The 22,182-nt window shown below is 60.5% G+C and overlaps 2 protein-coding genes across 3 annotated transcripts in view; one reads left to right on the top strand and one right to left on the bottom strand.

Annotated features, from left to right (window-relative positions):
• PGS1 (phosphatidylglycerophosphate synthase 1) overlaps window positions 1–20,320 on the top strand; it is a 35,423-nt gene extending 15,103 nt beyond the window's left edge. The window contains exons 6-10 of one of the 2 annotated variants that reach the window (XM_053893208.1): window positions 504–682; window positions 2,573–3,094; window positions 11,267–11,415; window positions 16,057–16,186; window positions 20,208–20,320. In XM_053893208.1, coding sequence (XP_053749183.1) covers window positions 504–682; window positions 2,573–3,094; window positions 11,267–11,415; window positions 16,057–16,176 — 970 coding nt within the window. In that variant the 3' untranslated portion in view covers window positions 16,177–16,186; window positions 20,208–20,320. Of the gene's footprint in view, window positions 1–503; window positions 683–2,572; window positions 3,095–11,266; window positions 11,416–16,056; window positions 16,187–20,207 lie in introns of those variants that run through there. The other variant, XM_053893209.1, reaches the window with a different exon arrangement.
• The window catches only part of DNAH17 (dynein axonemal heavy chain 17), a 104,650-nt gene continuing 102,262 nt past the window's right edge, over window positions 19,795–22,182 (bottom strand). Inside the window, 3 exon segments of the mRNA XM_053893210.1 lie at window positions 19,795–20,300; window positions 21,286–21,511; window positions 22,013–22,156. Of these exon segments, the coding sequence (XP_053749185.1) occupies window positions 20,053–20,300; window positions 21,286–21,511; window positions 22,013–22,156 (618 nt within the window). The 3' untranslated portion in view covers window positions 19,795–20,052.

Below are 22,182 nucleotides of genomic sequence, written 5' to 3'. Positions count from 1 at the left end.
TGTCAGTGTCTTCCGCGGCAGCGCGTCTGCTGTGGCAGCGGGAGGCCCGCCAAGGGCCGTCAGGAGGGAGCCGCGGCTTGCAGAGCGCTTGGTGGCTGCCAGGCCCCGCCCTGCGCCCTGTGTGTGCTGTCGCTGTGACCCCCGCGGAGACCCGCGTCGTGCTCTCCTCGCTGTATCCACGGGAGACTAGACCAGTGACACAGGAAGAACAAGCCGGAATGGCGGGTCCACATCTTCTGATTCTAAAGCCCGGGCGTCGGTGACGAGCCCTGTGGGGTAGTTGGCTTTATAAGTGGCGTTCTCCTCTCAGCTGATTGTCGACTCTGAGGGGCGGGGCTCTGCGGCTCCCTCCTTTGTGTCACCTCACGCTCAGGGGAGCTGCTGGTAACTCGGTCTCTGCCGTGGGGTCCTCGTCCGTGTTTGTCACTGCCCCGTCCCTGCTGGTTCCCCGGGACCCGCCGCGGTCCTGCCCGAGTCCTCAGCTGCTTCTTTCCTCCCTGCAGCGCGAACCTGAGCGACGCCTACTTCACCAACCGCCAGGACCGCTACGTGTTCTTGCAGGACTGCCCCGAGATCGCGGACTTCTTCACGGAGCTGGTGGATGCGGTGGGGGACGTGTCCCTGCAGTTGCAGGGCGATGACACGGTGCAGGTGGTGGAAGGGATGGTGCATCCTTACAAAGGTAGGGTCCTGGGCTCCGCTGCCCTCCTGAGCTGGCGGGCGGGGCCGCGGGCCGTGGCGAGCACGCCTCTGGCGGCCTGGCTGCGGGCTGGCGACCCTCGGGTGGCAGAGCCTCGTTCTGCTTGTGTCTCTGCCGCCAGAGGTGACTCACAGGCCATCGGTGCTGCTCTGTGGGTCCAGGGAAGGCGGGAGGGCGGGCTTCAGCCGGTGCCTGGGGGAGGGGACCAGGGGTCTGGCCTGCGCTTACAGGAAGCAGCCCTCCCCGGGGCCAGTTCCCCAGCGGGGAGCGAGAGGCTCTGTGGCTCTCAGCTCCGCGGAGGCCTGTGGCCTCCTGCCTGGAAAGTGAAATGGGAGAGCCCTCAGCTCTGCTCCCTGGAGACAGGCAAACCCTGGCAGCTAGCGTTCTGGGGGCATTTGCATTCCTGTGATTCCTGTGGCTTCCTGGTGGCCTTTGGGAAGGCCTGCTGCTGAATTTGCAACAGTGTCAGCAGCGTGGGGAGGGGTAAGCCCTGACCGTATAAGGACAAGAGCCCCTGTCCAGGGCGCTAGTCTGTGAGCCGGGTGCCTGCCCTGCCTGCTGCCGGCCTGGACGCTCGGTTATTACTATGGTATTTTCCATTTTCATCAATAAAAAAAAATTGTGGAAATTTGTTTTCTCTCTTGTCATACGAATACCTACGTGTTATCCTCAGTTTTGCCCTTTGGCTCACAGAGCCTGAAATACTCAGCTATCTGGCCCATACAGGAAACATCGGCTGACCCCTGGTCTGACTTTACAGGCCAGGCATGAATATGCAGAGAAGAGGGCCCCGCGTTCTGGGAAGGATGAGTCAACACGCAAAGGGGGCAGGTGGGGGCGGCCGGGCCTGCACAGATGTGCTCTGGGGACCACAGTGGCTCGGAGGGATGCGGGGGACACTCACGACACTCAGAAGGACAGCCTGAGACCTCCTGTGGTGGGTGGCACCTCCTCCCGTGTGGGTGCTGCTGTCACCGTGACACGGTTTGCGCAGAGCACCCCTTCTTGTCCCGGAGCCCACCCCCAAAGGCGCTCAGGCGTGGGAGCAAATAAGGACCGGGACGGCCGTCCTGGTCCGTTCCTCTCGGGCGCTTGGCTCAGTGTTGCCTGGGGCCTGCTGTCACCTCATCTCCCCAGAAGGCCGGCTTTGCACAGCACTGACACTCAGTGTCCTGTTCTGTTCCCTTCCGCGCTTCATTCTCTCCCTGCTCCTGCTGGGCTTGTGGTCTTACCCCGACTGCTCAGGTCGGATGCTGACTCGTTAGCGTTCGCCTTCCGATAGCCTTTATGGTCATCTCTCGTCTGTCCGGTGTGTCCAGACGGCCGCTCGCCACCAGTGTCTCGTGTAGACACGCGGGGCCCCGAGCCTGTCTGTCCCCACACTGTACCTCAAGGGCCCCGCTCCCACCGTGTGGAGCTCGCTCGGCCCGCAGTTGTGCCCACGCTCTGTGGTTCGCACACCCACACGCGCCTTTGTTAAACGCTCTCGCTCAGGTGCAGCCTGCATGCTGAGCGCCAGCCCCCGGCGTGCGGGTCGGGAGCGTGTGCGTCACAGGCCCTTCCCAGGCACCGCGTCCCAAGGTCCCGCTCCCCTCGTTTCTGTCCCCCTCAAGTAGTCTGGTCTGTTTTTGAACTTCGAGTACGTGGAACTGACAGAGGCCTTCTACGTCCCCTGGCGCAGGCTCTGTGTGGGCTCTCCTCGGACGTTTCTGTCCACGGGGGAGCCTTGCTTGCGGCCTGCTGCCTGCGCTCCGCGGGAGCGTGTCGCTAGATGGTCAGTTGGGGCATCTGCGCTTGCCTGTCTCGTGCCGCGTCCCCGTGCCAGGCAGGAGTCCGGAGCCTCCGCTTTCCTCCCTCCCTGTGTCCCTGCAGGTGACCGGGCCGCATACTGCAGGGCGGCCAACAAGAGGGTTATGGATGTGATCAACTCGGCCAAGGCCCGCCAGCAAGTGCTGCACGCCCAGACCTTCCACGGCGACTCCCTCTTGACCCAGGAGGACGCGGCAGCTGCTGGTGACCGGAGGCCGGCCCCCGACACCTGGATTTACCCCCTGATCCAGATGAAGCCCTTTGAGATCCAGATTGACGAGATCGTCACCGAGACCCTGCTGACGGAGGCCGAGCGAGGCGCCAAGGTCTACCTCACCACTGGCTACTTCAACCTGACCCAGGCCTACATGGACCTGGTCTTGGGCACGCGGGCCGAGTACCAGATCCTGCTGGCCTCCCCGGAGGTGAACGGCTTCTTCGGGGCCAAGGGGGTGGCGGGTGCCATCCCGGCCGCCTACGTGCACATCGAGCGGCAGTTCTACGGCGAGGTGTGCAGCCTGGGGCAGCAGGAGCGGGTGCGGCTGCAGGAGTACTGGCGGAGGGGCTGGACGTTCCACGCCAAAGGTACGCGGCGGCGGCGGGGCTCGCCCGTTCGCCAGCGCTCGGCCCTCCTCCTGTCCTGGGCTCCCAGCCGCCGGGGCGCCCGTGCCGCAGCCTCGTATCTGAGCGCGTTTCGGTTGTGCCGGTTTCTCCCTCTTTGCGCCCGGAAGTTAAAACCTCCCGTGGCTGGGGCGGCTCTTTTAGAGAGCGTACACGCAACTTCTCAGATGGGTGAAGAGGTGCGTGATGTCGCCTTCTCTTGGTCATCGGAGTTTTCCCGCGTTGGCCGTGCCCTCCTCGGGGACGGAGGGTTCGTGAGGCGTTGTTTATTTGGCATTAAACAGCCCGGTTTTCAGTCTTTGCCTCGCCACCGCGGTTCGTTTTCCTCGTGTGAATCTTCCTCTTTTTTTCATAGCTGTGAAGATCGAGGCCCCGTCCTTTCCGTTTTTAGCCACACAGCGCTGCCCCCACGTGGGCCGTGGTCCGTGGTCCGAACCGTGTGTGGGTTATGGTCCCCCGCAGGCATGGGTGTGCATTGCTGGGGCAGCCCACACGTGCCGTAATCCCAGGAATGTGGTCTGAGACGGGGATAAACGGGTTTAAAACCGTGTGCTTCGCGGAGGGATGGTCCCCGCTGCTGCTTGATGCCTCGAGGGCACCTGCCTCACGTGTAGTCACTCCTTCCCATGCTCCACGGGTCATAGTCCTGTGTTTGAAGGAAGAGTGACTGGCGCAGAGAGCCCCCGGCCACGAGTGACGGACGTGGCTTTTCTGGCTTCTCTTTGGTGGTCCGGAGGCCCCTTGTGCTCTCGTGCTGGCCCTGGAGTCTTGCGCAAGGGCTGGTCGAGGAGGGAGCGGACGGCGGTACCTTGACCTCTGGTCCCGGACTGGGAGTCCGGGCTGCAGACAGCCACGGCCGCTTGTCTGTGTTGTTTAGATTTGAGGTCCCTTGGGGATCATTGGGTGGGACTCTTTTTCTGTTACGTCGGTGCTCTTCACCCGTGGGTACTTGATAAATACTGACGCTCAGGTTGCCCTAGACCTGCATCCAGCTCTCTCGGGGACGAATCCAATACGGCATTCAAAAAAAAAAAAACCTCTCCAGTTTCTGATGTCTCAAGAATCACTGTCACAGCTCAGAAGGGTGAAGCTTCTGGCCTCGAGGGTGGTTCCCGCTTCCTGCTCGGAGGCCCTGGGTGTGGAAGTGAACTGTCCCTGAGTGCTGGCGCTGGTGGGCTGAGCCGCACAGGTGGGGCTAAGCCAGCGAGGGTGTGGGAAGTATCTCAGGGTTGGTTTCGTTACTTCTGAGAATAACAACGGTGCCTCGGTGTGGGGTATCGAAGACGGACAGCTGGACGGCGGGAGAAGCTTTGTTTTTCCGAGAGGACGCGAGTACCTGGGGAGCTGTGTGGGGTCCGCCTAGACGGCGCCCGCTCCCGGTCTGTCCCGTGGTGAGATCAGCGAGGAGGTCCCTTGGCATTCAGGGCTCCCAGCTCAGCCTGGCCTGACAGTTGTGACCGGGCTGGGGGTTATTTCCCTGAAGCCGCGCTGATAAACGTGCAGCGACTCCCCGGTTACCGTTGAAACAGAAACACCCAACTGGCTTTTCCAGTGCGTCTCGCCTTTTCCCGGACTGGCATGTTCCTCCCCGCCCCCCCCCCCCCCGCCCCCCCGCCTCGGGTGGGGCCCTGCACTCCTGGGAGCACTGGGTTAGTGGGGAAGGCGGGGATCCCAGGGCACGTGTGTGAGAAACAGAATGGGGGATGGGCCCGTGAGGAGGAGCCAGGGGTCAGAGATCCCTCCGTGCTGGAGAGCCCAGGGTCCTCTCCTGTGACTGTGATTGGTACTGGCCGGGGGTCCTAAGTCAGCCCCCTTTTCTGGCTCATCCCTGGATGCTCACTCTCCCCGAAGCGGCCTCCGAGAGGAGCAGGCAGCCCAGGTGTGTGGGTGGGGGAGAGGGCTGGGTTTGCTGTCTACTCTCGGCCAGGCCTGTGCCCGGGGACAAGTGGAGCGTCTGTTCGTTCTGTCGATGGCTGAGTAGCCGGTACCCCGATGGGCTGATCCAGGCCCCCGCAGGACGGGCCTGGCTGATCTCGACTCCTCATGCTCCCAGAAGCCCTCGGTGAGGAGAGGGAGCTGGACCCCACGTTCGCCGCGTGCATATCCTTGTGGGTCCAACAGCGCCGCGCCCCCTAGGAGTCGGGCAGGGAGGGGCTCTGCGTTGAACCTACCGGTGGCCTCGTGAGTGTGACGATGCAGGAACAGTCTGCGTGGTCCCTGCCCGCAGGAAGCTAACGGGCCGGGGTGGGGGGGGAGGTGGCATCCTCTCATGGAAGTGACCGTACCGGTCAGCAGGTGCCAGGGAATGGCAGGGAGTTCCAAGGGCTGGGGGGGCGTCCTCCAGCCTTCTCCTGCCTATCGAGTGTGAGGATGTCACGCGGTGGTTCAGAGGCGTCATTGGAGAGAGGGAGCAAGGGAGCTGTGGAAACGGCACTTGTTCTGGTCGGTGGGCTCCTGAGTAGAGGCGTGTTTCACTGGCACGCTCGGCCGATCCCATAGCAGACTGGAGCATAGATCGCTTAAAACATTTTTTTACTGTGTTTTATCTATTTATCTATTTTTATTTTTTTATTTTGGAGAGAGGGAGAGAGTGTGCAGGGGAGGGGCAGAGGGAGAGAGAGCCAGAATCCCCAGCAGGTTCCGTGCTCACTGAGGAGCCCGACCCAGGGCTGGGTCTCACGAGCCCGGGATCACGACCCGAGCTGAAATCGAGAGTCGGCCGCTCGACCGACTGAGCCCCCGGGTGCCCTTCTACCCCATTTTCACATTGCCTCAAAGTATCAGAGAAACCTTCCGCTGTCCGAAGGCACGTACCCCAGAGAGTTTTGCCACGTGGTTTGTCTAGTGTCCTTCGGGGTTTTGCAAAGGCCGCCCATTCGGAATGCTGAGGAGGCCCCTGTGTGCGTGTGATCTGCTGGGGAGGCCCCAGACTTGGAGTCTGGAAGCCTGGGCGAGGTTCCGCGAGCAGGATACACCACGAGTGCTGCCTGCGGCTCACCTGAAGAGACGCCGGGCGTCCAGCCACGTTTCTTCTTTCCATACCCGCTCCGGTTTACTGCGTGGGCGTTAGTGCCCAGCGTGGCCCTTCACGGCTTAAGGAATTATTTTTTCCCTTTTAAGTGACAATTTGCATTCTTATTTCGTGTATTTACTTCCAGGAGACTTAATTTTTTTTTTTAGAGCGGTTTGGGTTCAGAGCAAAATTGAGAGGAAGGCACACCCCGCCCCCCTCCCCCTACGCGCAGCCTCCCCCCTCCCGTCAGCATCCGGTACCAGAAAGGCACAATCATTCTCACCGATCAGCTGACGTCGACACGTGCTGTCACCCAGAGTCCACGCTGTATATTGAGGCTCGTCTTGTGCATTCATGAGTTCCCACGGAGGAGGACATGTGCCCATTGTCACTGTATCATACGGAGGGTTTCACTGCCCTAAACACCCTCCGTGCTTCCTGTCCGTCCCTCCCATTTCCCCCCAGACCCTGGCAGCCGCTGGTCCTTTCACTGTTTCCATGTTTTCACCTTTTCCAGAATGTCATACAGTTGGAATCACACAGCCCGTGGCTTTTTCAGACTGGCTTCTTTCACTTAGTGAGGTGCGTTTAAGGTTCTTAAACCCCACGTCTTTTCGTGGCTTCACAGCTCTTGGCATTTAGTGCTAAGTAACATTCGTTGTCTGGACGGACCACAGTTTATTTCTCCACCCACCTACCGAAGGACACCTCGGCTGCTACAGGGGTTCCCCTTTGGAACCCGATCCTGGTGGAGAGTGGGGTACAGGGGCCGGGTGCAGAGTGGCCTTCTCGGCGGTCGTCAGCACCGGATGGGCCACGTGCCGTGCCAACAAGCTAACCTCTTGAGGTCTTGGAGAGGCAGCAGCCCCAGGGGTGCCTGAGTGAGGGTGCCGTGTGTGTGTGTGTGTGTGTGTGTGTGTGTGTGTGTGTGTATGTGTGTGGCCTGCTTCTCACCTCTCCCGCTTCCAGCAGGGGAGTGGCCTGATCTGCTGTCCCATTGTGGGGCTTCTGGCTGGAGCAAGAGGCACGCGGCTTCCCAGGCCTTGCCGCAGCCCCGTCGGGCAGGGGCCACGTCCACGCCGGAGGACATTTCAGGGGCAGGATCAGAAAATGAGTTTTGAGGTGTCGGCTTCGATTTCATCTGGGTGTGGTATCCTAGCACTGAGAGCATGGTGTGTGGCTAGGGCGGGGCAGGGCCGTGGGATTAAGAGATTTCTGGCTCCTGCTGACAGAGGAATCTGTTAATGATTGTGAGAATTGTCACTATTTTTACTGCTTTCCCGACAGGCTGCCGGTTGGCCTAGTGCCCAAAGGTGAGCTTGCAGAGCAGGCCGGGCAGCCGCGCCCTGTGTGCCCAGGGCACGTGTGTCTCACCTGGGCGCCGGCAGGTGCACACCAGGGCAGACAGCCTCTTTGTGGCCCGGAGTGTAACAGGCGGGTGCTTATTCCTCTGAGCGCAAGGCTGTGATGTCTCCTGTTCCCTGTTATTTTTATACGGGTCTGAGAGCCTCTGAAATTTATTGCCAAATATTGTGGCAGAGATGAAGGAGGGTGCATAAGTTCAAATTTTTTGGGGCGCCTGGGTGGCTCAGTCGGTTGAGCGTCCGAGTTCGGCTCAGGTCACGATCTCACGGTTCGTGGGTTCGAGCCCCGCGTCGGGCTCTGTGCTGACCGCTTGCTCAGAGCCTGGAGCCTGCTTCAGGTTCTGTGTCTCCTTCTCTCTCTGCCCCTGCCCCGCTCACGCTTTGTCTCACTCTGTTTCTCAAAAATAAATAAATGTAAAAAAAAAGATAAAAAAAAAATGTTTCCTTGGAGTGATACTCAGAAGCGTTCCTGAGCTCTCGCTTTAGAACTCAGAGCTTTTTGTACTTCATCATCATGTGTCAGAAGATGCACTTTCGGCCTCATTTGTTTAAACAAATATTTATTGAGTGTCTGCTGTGTGCCAGGCAGCATTTGAGGTTGGGAATAAGTCACTGGGGACAAGACAAAGCCCCTGTCCTCTCAGGATGTCTGGTTTAATAGGAAACAAATAATGGGCCGATGACTCTATTCAGATACAATGTCCAGTGGTGGAGAGGGTTATGGAGAAGACCAGAGCAAGGGGAGGGAACAGATCTGTTAAATGGGGGTGTCGTGAAGGCCTCTCTGTGGACGGGACACTGAACGCAGTCCCCGGCCCAAGGGTCCGGGCAGAGGGAGCAGGAATGTGAAGCCCCGAGACCTCGAGAGGCATGACGAGTGAGGGGGGCGGCCGTGGGGGGCGGTGAGGCTGGCAGGTGGCCGGGGCCCATCAGGAAGGCCCAGAGGCCCGGTGAGTGAGCACCGTGGGAGCCATCAAGTCACCAGGTTTACTCTGTGGCACGATGCTGGGACCGCGTGCTGAAGGGACTGGAGGTGCAGGCAGAGCAGCAGAGGTGGCCCCAGGGGCGGTGGGGGTGGGGGGAGTAGGGGTTCTCCTTCTAGAGCCTAGAGCCAGCAGTAGCCTTGGGTCTCAGTCCAGTCGTCTGCGTCCCCCCCCCCCCCCCCCCGCCCCAGGATGCTCTCTCAGGGCCTGATGACCGTCCCCAGCCAGTCCCCTCTGTGCTGTCAGTATGGTCCCTTCGGCTGCAGAGTGTGGTAGGTCGTAGAGTGATTGGTGTTTAGCACAAAGGTCAGGCCCCGGCCTTGATAACAGGCTCATGGCCCTGCTGGGAAGTGCCCTGAGCCCCCGCCCCTCCCCCGCTCAGGCCCGGAGCAGGGATGCACCCGCTGTAGCTCCTGCCCGAATGAAAGTTTCCCACTGTCCTGGGGGCCTGGCCCAGGGGTTAGACATCCGCCTTGTGGAGCTTTGCACCCAGAGGGGCTGGCTGTTCCTGGGGCTGCGTCCTGAGCCCCTGAGGCACGGGTACAGCGGGGCCTTGCCATCTGTGGTCTTTATGCTGGTCCACGTGGGCCTACAGAGGAAGGTGGTGGGGCGGTCACAGGCTGCGTGCTCCCCTTCATCAGAGAACAAGAGAGCTTTCGGGGTTGGCGATTAGGAAAAACGGGTCTACGGAAGCTCTTCAGGGGCCGGTAGTGAAAGCAGGCTGGGGAGCGGTGGCGGGCACGAGGAGCTGTCAGAGGGGGCCGGGGATGGGCCGCCCACCTCCCATGGCTGGCCCCTAGGTTGCCTCAGGAGGAAGCCGTCTACGTTTAGGCAGATTTCAGGAATAAAAAGTACACACAGGACCGGGTCCTGTCGGCCTTCCCCGCCGGGCCCTGCAGTCCAGGAGCCTTGGATGGACACACTCAGGATGGCCTGGTTCACATCAGCCTTAGCTGGGGTCGGGCCTCCCTACCGCTCACTGGCCCTGTCCCATCAGAGTGGGCTTGGGAGAGCCAGCTGGATGGGTGGCACTCAGCAGTCCCGGTGCCTTTCAGTCTTTCTGAGCCCATCACAAGAGTTGGAACAGCAATGGCAGGCGGCCTTTCCTCTGTCCCTGGCCCTGTCCCCCCAGCTCCAGGCTGCGTGGAGAGGAGGGGCAGGGGAGGCGGAGCCTGGCGTAGGCAGAGAGCCAGAACTGCAGTGGCCGAGGCACAGCCATTCCAGTGGACCTCGCTGGGCATCTGGCCCACCCCGTGGTCTCTTGACACGAGATAAGGGGAGCCGAGTGGTTGCCTGTGCGGCAGTGGCCCCATGGGACGGTGCAGTTGCCTGAGCGATACAGGCAGGCGAGCAGCTTTGATGTGGCCCCTGTGTGTGGGGGGGCCGGGGGGAGGGTCGAGCACATTACAGGAACAGGCAGCAGAGCACCGTCATCTCTTACCCAAGATATTCTTGGAAATGCTCTTGCTCTGAGTGAGAATTAGGAAATGGCCTTCTATTTTAGGCTCCTTGGCGTGTAGTACACGTCGTTGATTCGCTCACGATGGTCATGCGCGCCCGTGGGCCCTTTGAAAGGGCCGTGTTGGCAGAGGAGGGACCAGCGGCGGTGGGAGGGTGTGAGGAGGCTGGCCCTGAGCAGGGGAACCCTGCGGGGGAGCCGCGGCCAACTTGGGCACCGGATGTTGGGCTGGGTTTTCTGGGCTGAGCGTCCTGGGTGTAACGTGCAGGAAAAGACGGGGGCCAGACCCAGGTCTGGGGTCGCGTAGGAGGAAGGAAGTCTAGGGCAGTAGATGTCCCGGGGAGGTCAGGTTTGGGACAGTCTTTTCAGAAGTAGTTGTGATGGGCACTGGGCCGTCCAGGCAGGCATTGGGACTCGGGATGGGAGGACACAGTGGAAGACCTGCCTGTTGTCTGACGAGGCAGGACCCTGTACCCCCCATCGCCTCATCCTGTGCCCGGCCTTTTCTCTGGCTGTGCCGTCGGCTGGCTCATCTCCTGGCAAGATAGGGGGAGCAGTGTTCTCTGGGGTGGGACGGAAGCTTACGGCGCCTCTTGGGCTCTCTCCTCTGCTGGCCTCTCGTGGGCTTTGCCTGTCTGGTTGGATGTCCCCGGGTCCCCAGCAGGCACTCACTTCTGGTGTCCCTTTGGGCGTGGTGTGTCGGCAGCCTGAGTCGGAGAATCGCGTGTCCCTAGGTGGGAAGGGGTGCAGAACGGAGTAACCTGTGCTTACCAAGAGCCTCTGTCACACGCGTGGGACAGCCCCGCGCCTGCGGGCTTGGGTGGATGAGCCACCATTCCCTCGTCCACCTTCTTAGCACAGGGGGGGTGTCTTTCCCAAGAAGCAGGTACGGACTGGACTCTGGTGCACTTACTTCGTCCCCTCAGTGCTCGTGGCGGGACCGTGGAGCCTCTGGCCAGGGTGGGTTCCGCGTCTCAGTGGCCAAGATGTGGCTGAGGCAGTTCGGAGGGGGGCCTAGGGGCCCTGAGGTCTCCGGGAGGGGCTGCCGCACGGGGCCGTGAGAGCGGAACCTGAGCAGCGGCCTCGGGGTTCCCTGGAGAGCCCACTTCTCGCCGTGCTTGGGTAAGAGAGGAGGAGGCGGTCTCCTGGGAACGCCGGGGGTCCTTGCCCTCCTGACAGCGCCCGGGCGGAGAGCACGTCCTGCCCGACCGCTCCTTCCCGGCAGGGCTGCTTTTCCCTTAGGTTGAACGAAGCGAAGCATGGAGAGGCTCTCAGCAGATGCTCATTTCCTGTCTGCACGTTTCCTTTTCCCTGCAGGCCTCTGGCTGTACCTGGCAGGGAGCAGCCTGCCCTGCCTCACGTTGATTGGCTCTCCTAATTTTGGGTACAGGTCAGTTCACCGGGACCTGGAGGCCCAGATCGCCATAGTGACGGAGAGCCGGGCCCTGCAGCAGCAGCTTCACCAGGTTGGTTGGGACGAGTGGGATTTCCTGGGGCGAGGGGTGGGTAGCTGGGTGCTCGGCCCTGCTCACCTCACCGGGTCCCCCGAGAGCCGTCTCCGCCATCGCCTCCCGCGTGAGAAAGAAGCGAGTCCTCCCAGTCTGCTGGTGGCGGTCCCGAGAGAAACCTGCTGCGGGCCGCCCTGAGATGTGGCCGCTCCCCAGAGGGGCCCCTACCCCACAGCCCCGGGGGGATCCTTTCAGTGCGGGAGGAGAGCATTGTTTTCTCACTGGGACATGGACGCAGATTAGGAATCCCTTGTGGTCCCCAGCCTCTTGTAAGAACGCACGTCCGTGTGAAGGGCCACCAGGGGGAGGAGCCAGGCTCACTCGGGCCCCGGGGCCTCGGGCGAGCAGCCTCAGCAGGAAGGCTTGCCACACAGGCAGGAAGGGTACTCCGGGAGTCAGTGTCTCTGCCAGGGGACGCAGAGAAGAGGCAGAGCTCGTAAGGAGCCCTGAGTGCCAGTGCAGAGGGGCTTCGTGGAGAACTGAGTCCTTGCCAGGGCTTGGACAGTCCTGCTCCTAGGTTCATACGCCCTAGCGTCCCTGTGCACCGATCACCTGGGTTCCGTCTCACTCCCCGGTGGTTTCCTTTGGTAGTGCTCTGGCTTGGGATTGAAGGCGCAGGAGGTGATGGGGAGGGTCTGGAAGTGTGCCAGCCAGCAGCGGGGTTCCCTCGTGGTGTGTTTGCAGAGTCTGGAGGTGGGCGATGTGTGGGACCCAGCAGAAACCCTTGGCTGCCTCAGCTCCCTCCCCCTGGCAGGGGGATGGCGATTGGCAGAACAGGCCCCCTTTTCCTTGGGGACTTTCGGCGTCTTGGAACCATTGTGCTATTTTCCTCGTGCTCACAGCCGGGACAGGGCTTCTGCTCGCAGCCGGGACAGGGCTTCTGTTCCTCTGTCCGCGACGAGAGGCCAGTGTTGTCCTGAGCATGGGGGGTGGGGCGTGTTCTGGTGGTTCGGCACGGGGTATGCTGGCCATCGGGAACAGGTGGCCCATCGAGGATCCTCCTGCTTCCCTTGGAAGACCCACTTGGAAGGGGGAGAGCAGCCCTTTGTCCTGAGCTGGGGTTGGAGACCCTGGGCCCCGTGCTGCCGGCCGGCTCGGGCCCGAAGCAGCAGTGGGGAGAACCTGGTTTCCTCACCGGGGCAGGTCGCAGGGTGGTTCCCAAAGAGTCAGCAGCTGTCTTGGCCCTCCTTCTGTGGTGTAATATTTCATTTTACATTCAGAGGAAAACAGAAAGTTCCTGAGCATTCCCTGGTGCTCTCGTGGGACTCTGTGCCTGCCTGTGGCAGTGCTGCTGGACTTTGGAGAGCGCCAGCGCTGTGCCTGTGCGGGAGACCAGGGCGGTGCTGTGGGCTCGTGAATTTGTGACCTTTACAGCAAAGCCTTTCCATGGAAGGTGCCAGCTTCCCTCCTGAGTCATAGGAATACAGATAACGCTGCTGTAGGCCAGACCTCAGAAGCTTCGGCTATTGACTTTGTTAAGCTTTTATTCTCCAGTGTTTGGGAATTAGTGTTGCGAAACGGTTGGAGCCTTTGTTGCTGGACAAGGAAACGGTAACTGCCTTGTTCCCTGGGACCTGCCTTCTGCCATCTGGGAATCCTGTCAGCGGCCAGTGGGGCCTTGGTGCCGGGAAGGCCTTTGCGACCAGGGGCGAGAGGAAGTGGCGGTGGCTGTGTTCTGGGTGGCCGGTGCGGAATCCGATCTGCTCAGCAGGTTTCTTGCTACCGTGAGGCTTCCAGAAAATGAGGAAGCCTCAGAGCTGAAGCTCCAGTCGGGGCCACTGGTGTGAGAGGGGCAGGGCCGCACCCCGGCGGGGTCTGCTGGACTTGCGTGAACTTCCGCCCTAGGTCAGCACAGAGTTGTGGGTGTGAACTTGGCCTCGGGCCGGGACAAGTTCTCCACAATCTGGGTTGATTTGTGGGGGCGCGTCCCCCAGGCCTGTGCCCAGGGTCCTGGTACTGGCCGCTCCCCCCTCACCACTGCCCAAGGAAGGGGATTGAACCCACATCCTGGATCTTGAGAAAAGCCGGGCGGGTTGCGGTCAGCAGCTCTTTCCCCAAATGACATATTTGGGATATTTTCCTTTTCTTCCCAAACCTGAATCCCAGGGGCTTTGGGTTGTGGGAGGGTTGTTGCAGCTCTTAGCTCTTCCCTTCCTCAGGGGCACATTGATTTCTGTGGCTTTGGAGTGCAGAGACTCATTTCTAGGCAGTTCCACCTGTATGCCTGCATGCTGGGACTTCGCCCCCCTTCCCCCACCCTGCCAGGTGGCCCGTATAGTGCCTGATCCTGGGGCTGCCCAGCCATACAGTGGCCCCACAGCCCAGAAAGTCCCGAAAACCCCGGCTGCCCATGTCCCCGCTCTCCTTGGGATACTGGGAAGGGTCCTATTTGTAGCACGCTGGGCCTTGGGAATAGAGAGGTATTTTTATCAGAATCCGAAGTCCCTCCCTTGACTTAGTACGCACGATAAAAACCGAAAGCTTCCTGGTTTTGTTCAGAGAACACGGTTTACCACTTGTGACCCAAGAAAGACTCCCTTGAACAGCATTGTGACCTTGATCAGCTGACTTCCTTCTCCAGCCCCGTTGTGGGGTCTATGAGGAAACTTAAGTGTTTCTGGTAATTTACTTGAACTCTTGGCTGAGCATCCATCTGAACACACAAAGCTGGGTCTGTGGAGACATCTGCACACCGGCCCTCCGGGCAGCAGGCGGCTCTGGCAGGCACGTCCAGCTGGAGACTGGGGCCCTCGCTGCTGCCATTAGGAGGCCCGAGGGTGAGAGCTGTCCTAGAAGAGCCCACCCGGCGTAGTCGTGCCGCCCGTGCCCTGCCCCGTGTGGCGAAGGCCGTGAGCCTGAAAACCATGCAGGAGAAATGCACTTGGGGCCCCGGGTCTGCGCAGCCCTCCACGTGGACACTTCCCAGAGCTTCCTCGTGTTCTGGAGGGTGAGGTGTCCTCTGCCCTGCTCTCGCTGGGGCGTCGCTGCCCCCGGGAAGGGAGCGTGAGCTCCCTGGCGCCGTGGGCTGTGCCCTCCTCGAGCTCCCTCTGGTGCCCCCTGCTGCTACAGCGGGCGGGGCCTTCGAGGCCGGTCGGTCCAGTCCTTATGATGTTGCGGGATAGTCGGTCCTTATGATGAAGTTGGTGTCTTCTAGACGGAGTGATGCAAGGTCCAGAGAGGGATCGCTCTCTCAGCCCTGAGTGGTGGAAGCAGTCAGGGTCACTTTCCCGCTGCTTCTTCAAATACCTTATTAATGGGAACACAGGACTTGGAGGGTGTATTGTTTTTAAAAAAAAAAAAAAAAAAGCTTCCTCTCAAAGATTCTAAGCATAGCTTAAGAGAAGGCTTCTTTGTTTTTTAATTTGTTTTTAAATATAAAGTAAACATTCATCGTGGACGTGAAGAAAACTTAGAAGACACCTCCTCCTCCATTCATGGAAGGCATTCTGAGGATTCCCTCTCATTTTTTGTGCCTGTGAGAGGCATAGCTTGTTTCTTGTTAATGACATTAGGATTATATTCTGTGTCGTTCTTCTAGAACACGATTATATCGTGGTGAATGCTGGTTTGTCTTGGGGGTTTATTATATTTGACTAGTTGGTGTTGGACATTTAGGTGGTTTCCAGTTTTTCCCCTATTCATGAATGTTGCTGTGACAGATAATCAGCATACAAAAATCTTGAGTGCATAGTTATTTTCTTGGGATAAATTCTTTAAAAAAAAAAAAACACGTTTATTTTGAGAGAGAGACAGAGCGAGTGTGCGAGGCACAGAGAGAGAGGGAGGGAGAGAATCCCAAGCAGGCTCCGCACCGTCCGTGCAGAGCCCGATGTAGGGCGCAGTCTCACGAACTGTGAGATCGTGACCTGAGCTGGAATCAAGAGTGGGACGCTTCATTGATCGAGTCACTCACGGGCCCCTTTCTTGGCATAAATTCTTGCAAGCAGAGCTTCCTAAAGCTTTCGTACCTGTTGCACGAGATCGCCTGTCTCCTCGACCTCTTGTCGGCACAGGGTCACGATATCACAAAGCCACTTTTTGCTGACTTGAGAAAAGAAAAACCGTCCCGTTTAAAACTCGTGTCTTTGAGGGGCGCCTGGGTGGCTCAGTCGCTGGAGCGTCCGACTTCGGCTCAGGTCACGATCTCGCGGTTGAGGAGTTCGAGCCCCGCGTCGGGCTCTGTGCTGACCGCTCGGAGCCTGGAGCCCGCTTCGGATTCTGTGTCTCCCCCGCCCCTCCCCCGCTCAGCGCTCTGTTTCTCTCTGTCTCAAACATTAATATAAACGTTAAAAAAAATTAAAAAGTCCTAAAAAGTTAAAATTAAAAATCGTGCCTGCGAGTTGCTCTACCTCGTTTAGTGACCTCGTTTAGTGGGGTCACTTGCAAGTATTTTTCCTACCGGCTGTACTTCCCTCCGTGTCGCCTGTTCCATACACCCGTGCGTTCCGAAAGCATAGAAGCCCGGGCTCCCGGGCTTCTTTGCCAGGGAAGGGGTGGCCCACGGGCCAGCGTCCCCCTCCCGCCCCCGGGGGGGCTCCACATGTCGCGTCGCCCGTCCCGCGCCGCGGGAGGCCCTGATGGTTTGTTCGTCTTCCTCAGGAGCAGGAGCAGCTCTACCTGTGCTCAGGCGTGGTATCGTCTGCCACCTTCGAGCAGCCGAGTCGGCAGGTGAAGCTGTGGGTAAAGATGGTGACCCCGCTGATCAAGAACTTCTTCTGAGGACGGACAGGTGCTGCCCGGCGAGGCCACGGGGGTGGGGGGGTGGGGGGGTGGGGGGCTGGTGGCTTCCGCCTCGGCCTGGGGTGGGGGGGTTCCCAGGACCCCTCGCGGGGGGCCCGAGGGCTCCGTCTCTCGGGTCACCATGGTCGCCATCCAGGTTTTTGAAGCCCGGACGTAGGTGAGGCGGCCTGGGCGGCACGGAGCGGGGCCGGGCGACGGCAGCGGGAGGGGCGCTCGGAGACCGGACACGCCGTGCCCACTCAGGAGGAGCCTGCCACTAGGGATCTAGGGACGGAGGCTGCCGCTTGGCGCCCGGAGCCGTGGGCTGTGTCCTCAGGCGGCCGCGAGCGGGGCTGCGGGGAGGCCAGGGGGGGGGCCTGGCGGGTGCAGCTGCCGGTAGAGGGGGGGGCCTCTCCCGAGGGAGCCTGCCCTCGCCCCCAGATGCCCCGGATGGGACCGGCCCCGGGTGTGGGGGTGCAGGGAAGGGGGAGTGGGGCTCGGGCGGCAGCGGTTCCCTTGGGTGCTGGAGCCACATTTCTGCCATTAAGACCACCTCGCATTTAACTTCATCATTCCGTTTTTCCTCTATCTTAATTACTTTTAATTTTATTCACATAATACACAGATTTAGAAAGCACGGCTAGAAAACTGACAGACTGCAGCTGTTTCCTGCCCTCTTGCGCTCCCCTCCCCCTCCTCCTCCCCCTCCCCCGCAGCCACTTTTAACTCTTTTATCTGGTTTTGTTTTTTGATATTTACATACTGGCCCATGTTCCTAAAGAATGCACGTATATTGCCATTCCCTTCCTCCTAGATGTTGTGTCTCTTATTAAAAAAACAAACCCCCCCCCCCCCCAAACATGACACCAGTGTGGCACCCGAGACATTAGCTGGAATCCCTTAGTGTCATCAGATACCCTGAAGGTGTTCACAGTTGCAGTCGTCTTAGAAGTATTTTTATTTCATTAAGGTTTTTCCATGTGTTTGAAGTTCCGGTTAAGGTCCACACTTGTGCGGTGACCGTCAGCCAAGCCTCCTTTCATCTGTGGGTTCCCCTCAGGTTTTTCTCTTTGCAAATGAATGAACCCCCTTTTTATTGGATCTGCTCTAAACACCTCACAGCGGGGCATCTTTGAAACTCACATCCTGTTGCGTAGATTTGTCAAAGGCCAAGGTCCCGCCCCCGCCCCCACTTGTCTTCAGGAGCAGATTGCAAAACCTTGCTGCCCAATCGCTTCATCTCCAGGTGCTTGAACCTTTTGCACAGAGAGGCCTTCCTGAGAGAAGGCCTTTCAGCCCCAGGGTCTGGCGGCCCATCCTTTGCGGGGGGACAGATTGCTTTCCACCGCTGCGTGTTGCCCCAGAAGCACCTTTATGTGTCTCCTTTGCTGGTGCTGGCGGTCACCTTCGTGGGTTCTGGAAGGCCGGCCTCATCTACACTCTGGCTGTGTGCACGGGGCGCTCTGGCGCCTCGTCTTAGACCGAGAGCATCTGCAGCCCTTCTCCCCTCCCCTCTCCCCCTCCCCAGGGCGGGCAGACGTGCAGGCTTCAGTGGGTGGGAGTCGTGTTTGGGAATCGGGTCGGGGCCGTGGCTCTGCTGCTTTGGGGCGGGGGCACATCAGTTAACACTCTTTGCCTTCATACTAGTTATTAAATTGTCCTGTGGGACAATTAGACTAGAGAAGCCAAAAGAATGTGCCAGGGCGCTGGGTTTCTGTTTGGAGAGAGGCTTTCGGTAAACAGCGTTCACATTCCTGCAGATTCTGTGGGACCAGAGTAAACATTGTGCCACAGCCTGGCTTGAGCAATCGAGCCTGTGCCCTCCACACTCAGCTGCTCCCTTTGTCTCTGTTAATTCCCTCAAGACGGCTCTGGGCCCCCCCAGCCCTGCACTCTCCGCCAGCCCCTCCGGTCCCCTAGGAGGTGGGGGCTTGGTGCAGAGGGGGGCGCTGTAGGCTGGCACCTTCAGACGCAGGGCGGGCTTCTAGCCTGTCCCCCCCACCCCGGCACCAGATTGCAACCCAAAGGTGAATCATCTCTTGGAAAGTTGGGAGATAATTTTGTTGGCTACCCACAATACGTGTGGAATAAATTGCTGTTTTATTTCAGGCTCTAAAGGCAAATTGGAAAACCTTCCCATTTGGGGATTATTACCAGGGATTAAAAATGAGTTGCCTGGTGGCCACTAGTTTTCTCTCTAGTCTGAGAAGTGGCCAGCTTTCTGGCCCTCCGGCGCCCCCTCTGGTTCCCTGGCCCTCTGTCTCCGACACGAAGGGCAGCAGCGACCCCTCCTGGTCAGCAGAGTGGCTGCCCGGCAGCCTGGTCCGGTGGCCCAGAGTCCTGCCTGCCTTGAGGGGCGGCCCCAAAGGGGTTGGACCCTCAGTCCCCGCGGGAGGATTTGATGGGCAGTTTTCCCTCTTCTGTGAGCTCCCGGGCCCCAGGGCCGTTGTGAATTGTCGCCCTCTGAGTTAGGTCTTCTGGGGGTCTCCGCTCCTGTGGCTCTGGTGAGAATGCTTGGAAAAAAGTTTCCACGAAACTTCAGGATCAGATGGGACCTGGCCTAAAGCCAGATACTCCCAGAGGGCTCCCTTTGCTCCGCATTTGAGCCTGAGCGCTGGCCTCTGGGCTTCCCCGGAGACCATCTTCTCTGGGGTCTGCCGGCCCGCCTGGCTGCCTTCCCCGTGGCCCCGGTTTTCTGGCTCCTCACTCCGTCCTGTCTGTGCCGCTACCCCAGCCAGCCCCAAAGGGCAGCCCGCTCACATAGCCGGAACAGCCACGGAAGGTCCGGGCCTGTGGTGTCAGCTGGGTCGTTCCAGCCCGGCCACCCCCGCCGTGTGCAGCAGGCTGTGTGCCTGGGGGGACGGTTCTTAGTCCTGTCTCCCTGGACAAGTTCAAAGGCCTGAAACACAGGCTGAGGGCTTGTCTTAAGGGACGGGGATATCGGCCTTCCCGCGTCCCCTGCCGTGAGCGTCCCCTGGATCGCGGTTCACCGCGGGGGTGGGGGGGCCTCACTTGTCTGGAAGCCAGGATTCCCCGGCCCCGGCTCGCAGTTGGGCGGTGGAGGCCGAATCCCCCCCGGGGAGGAGGGGACCCCAGGGCAGGAGGAAAGGAAGTGCCGAGTCCGCCAAGAAGGGACCCGTGGACTCCGCTATTGTTGAAATGACACGTGAGTGACTTCTGAGGACTCGGCCCTCCGAGGGGGAGCCCGGCGTCCATGTTTGGTATGTTCTGTTCCCACGGTTTAGAAAGCGGGCAGGTGCAGCTCCGCCTGAGGGAGAAGTGGCCTCTGGAGTGGCAGGTCTCCAGACTCCGGCGACGGGAGGGGCTTTGTCATAACCCAGAGAGGTTCCGTGTCTCCGGGAGAAGGGGACTGTGTGGAGGTGGCAGCTCCTGGGAGGGAACACCCTGTCCCCTCACTGGCGGGTGGTGTGCGTGTAGCCTCAGGCCAGAGGGCGTGACCGCCGCCCCCAAAGCCTGTGTGCCGCTTGTGGGAGAAGACGGCCCTCCGGCAGGTCGGGATCTGGGGGTTGGGGCCTCACCCCCAAGCCCGTGCCAGGCCCCTGGTGGCTGCCCGGTGCTGAGCTGCAGGCCGGCCCCCGTGAATCAGACAAGCACAGCTAAGTGACTTTGCTGTTTTAATCCAGCCCGTGCCCCACTCTTCCACGCTGCCCCCTCCCTCTGGCTAGGCCACGTTTCCGTGGTTCTAAAGTGCCTGGGTTAGTTAGAACAAAAAGCAACCTGCAGTTTCGATAAAAATCAGTGGCCGTTGCAAGATTGAGCTTCTGTTGTCCGTTTGAAGTCGGGGTTCGGATCTGGCCCCGGGGAAGCAGGGGGCCTGCTGCAGGCCCCAGGCAGGCAGGCAGCCAGCCAGCCAGGCTAGACCTGTAAGAGCAGGGCCACGGCCGCCAGGATCCACTTGGCCGCCTTCTCTTTGGTTTTGAGGTTAAAGGTCCACACGTAGGTGGGGCCGCGGATGCGTGTTTTGTACACAGGACACTCATACATGTTCTTGGTCTCCATGCGGTCCACAGGAATGGCCTTGATGAAGACGACGGGCATGGCTGGCGTCAGCTCCTTCAGCCTTGCTTCGGCGATGACTCCGGTCTGGGTGTCCCAGCGAGCTCCTGCAGGACAGCGCAGCGAGGTCAGGGGGGCCCGTGGGGTCGTGCCCGGGCGCCGTGTGGTGTGCTGGCCGTGAGCCACACCGGGGGCCGGCGGGGTGCCGGGGCTGGACTGGCACAGGGGTGGCTGGTAGCGGAGCCGTGAGCGGAGGCCCGGGATGGGATGCGGTACACGCGGTGCCCCCCGGGACCCCGCCACGTGCCTCTGAGGGACAGCTCAGCCTAAAGCTCTCGGGGCCACCCGTTTACATTTGTGGTGTTTCCAGAACCTACCCGTCAGCCTTCTTAATTTCGGTGGCAGGAAATCGTACCTCCAGCTGAATGTTACGGGAGATTAACGTTCCCCGATGCCCTTCATATGTAGCGTCTAGCCTACGTGTGCACGCACAGTGCACGTGATTACATGTATGTGCACACGGAACTTTCATTTGCCTTTAACCAGACTGCTCTGTTTCTACTCACCCTGTTAACGGTGTTTGTATTTCCTGTCTGTAATTCCAAAATAAACATGTAGAGCGACTCTTGCTGTGCTTGTCTCTGATATGGGGACCGGGGAGCCCCGAGCCCTTGCTGGCCAAGCCCTGCACCCCCTAGGTGAGGGGGCGACGTGAGTCGCTGCGTGGGCCGGAGGTCTGTGGTGTGGTAGCTGCCACTCAGCTCCACGGGTCTGAGGGACGGGGCTGCCCGGCGGCCTCAGTGGGTGCAGGACAGGGTGGCTGGCGCCCCCGGACATCTGGCTGCCCCGGGGCTGCCTGCTTCTCGCTGTCCTGTGGGGGCCACGCCCCACGCTGCCTTGAAACAGGTGCTCACGCCGCTTTTGGCAAAGCGGAACCGGGCTCCAGACTGTCGTCTGAGCGTGCCGTCAGAGCCGTGCCACCAACCCCGGCCGGCGCCGGGCCTCGGGCCCACCCGCCCCTGCGCACCTCTCCCACCCGCCCCTCCAGCCACTGCCTCTCCTCCAGCCCAGCAGGAGCGGCATCCCCCTTACCTTCCATGAAGAGCCCGTACACGTAAGCGCCCTCTCGGGGCGGGGCCGTCATGTCCTCCCGGTTCTTCTTGGTCACTTCCACGGACAGACACATCTTGTCCAGGGGCCACTCGTTCTTCCTGGCCATGGACTGCATGATGGCCGTGAGGAAGGACTGTGGGTTGAAGAAGCCGGCCAGCCACACGGTGGTGGGCAGGGCGAAGTCCGTCGTCCAGGCCTCGAGCTCCTGGTGGGAGTACGCCATCGGGGTGACTCCCGGACCTTCCTGAGCCACGCAGATGGGTCAGTGAGGCCCGGCCTCCTTCCTGTGCCACAGCGGTACCCGCCGACTCCGGTTAAAATGGAACGGGAAGAGGGGCGTTGGGTGGGGGGGAGGGGCTCAACCTTTGAGGACAACTTGGGGGCCTGAAGGAGGCTTTGATGAGCCGGCTCCCCGACGGGTTCCCCCTGGGTCTTTGGGCTGTGGCGGAAAGGGCTGTGTCGGTCTATGGAAGCTGCCCCCGCCTCGGACCCGCTGTTTCCTCCCTGCTGCAGGAAGCGCCTGCACTGTCAGGCGTCTGTGTGGCGTGGGCCGGGCCCGTCCAGCCCTGCTGTGACACGGGCCAGGCCGGCGGGGTCCTCTGGCGGGGCCCACGGCCGCCCCTTCCCACCCCTCTCTCAGCCACAGTCCCGGAGGCCTGGGGTGGGGCGGGCCGGGCCTGCTGTGACTCGCGGAGACGGTCCTTACCCTGATTCGGAGTAGCAGGTCGGCAAACCAGGCCGCCAGGCCCATCATGGAGGGGTAGGCCCGGGCCACCCACGTGTCGGGCACAGTGTCATAGAACAGAGCCACGGACAGGTCCTCCATGTCGGTCGTGATGGTCAGCTCCCCCTAAGGGACAAACGGACAGGGCGCTG

Source organism: Panthera pardus, unplaced genomic scaffold (assembly GCF_024362965.1).
Source record: "Panthera pardus isolate Hobbes unplaced genomic scaffold, ASM2436296v1 HiC_scaffold_3, whole genome shotgun sequence".
NCBI lineage: Eukaryota > Metazoa > Chordata > Mammalia > Carnivora > Felidae > Panthera > Panthera pardus.
The sequence above is the reverse complement of the archived record's forward strand: the minus strand, read 5'-3'. Positions and strand labels throughout refer to the sequence as shown.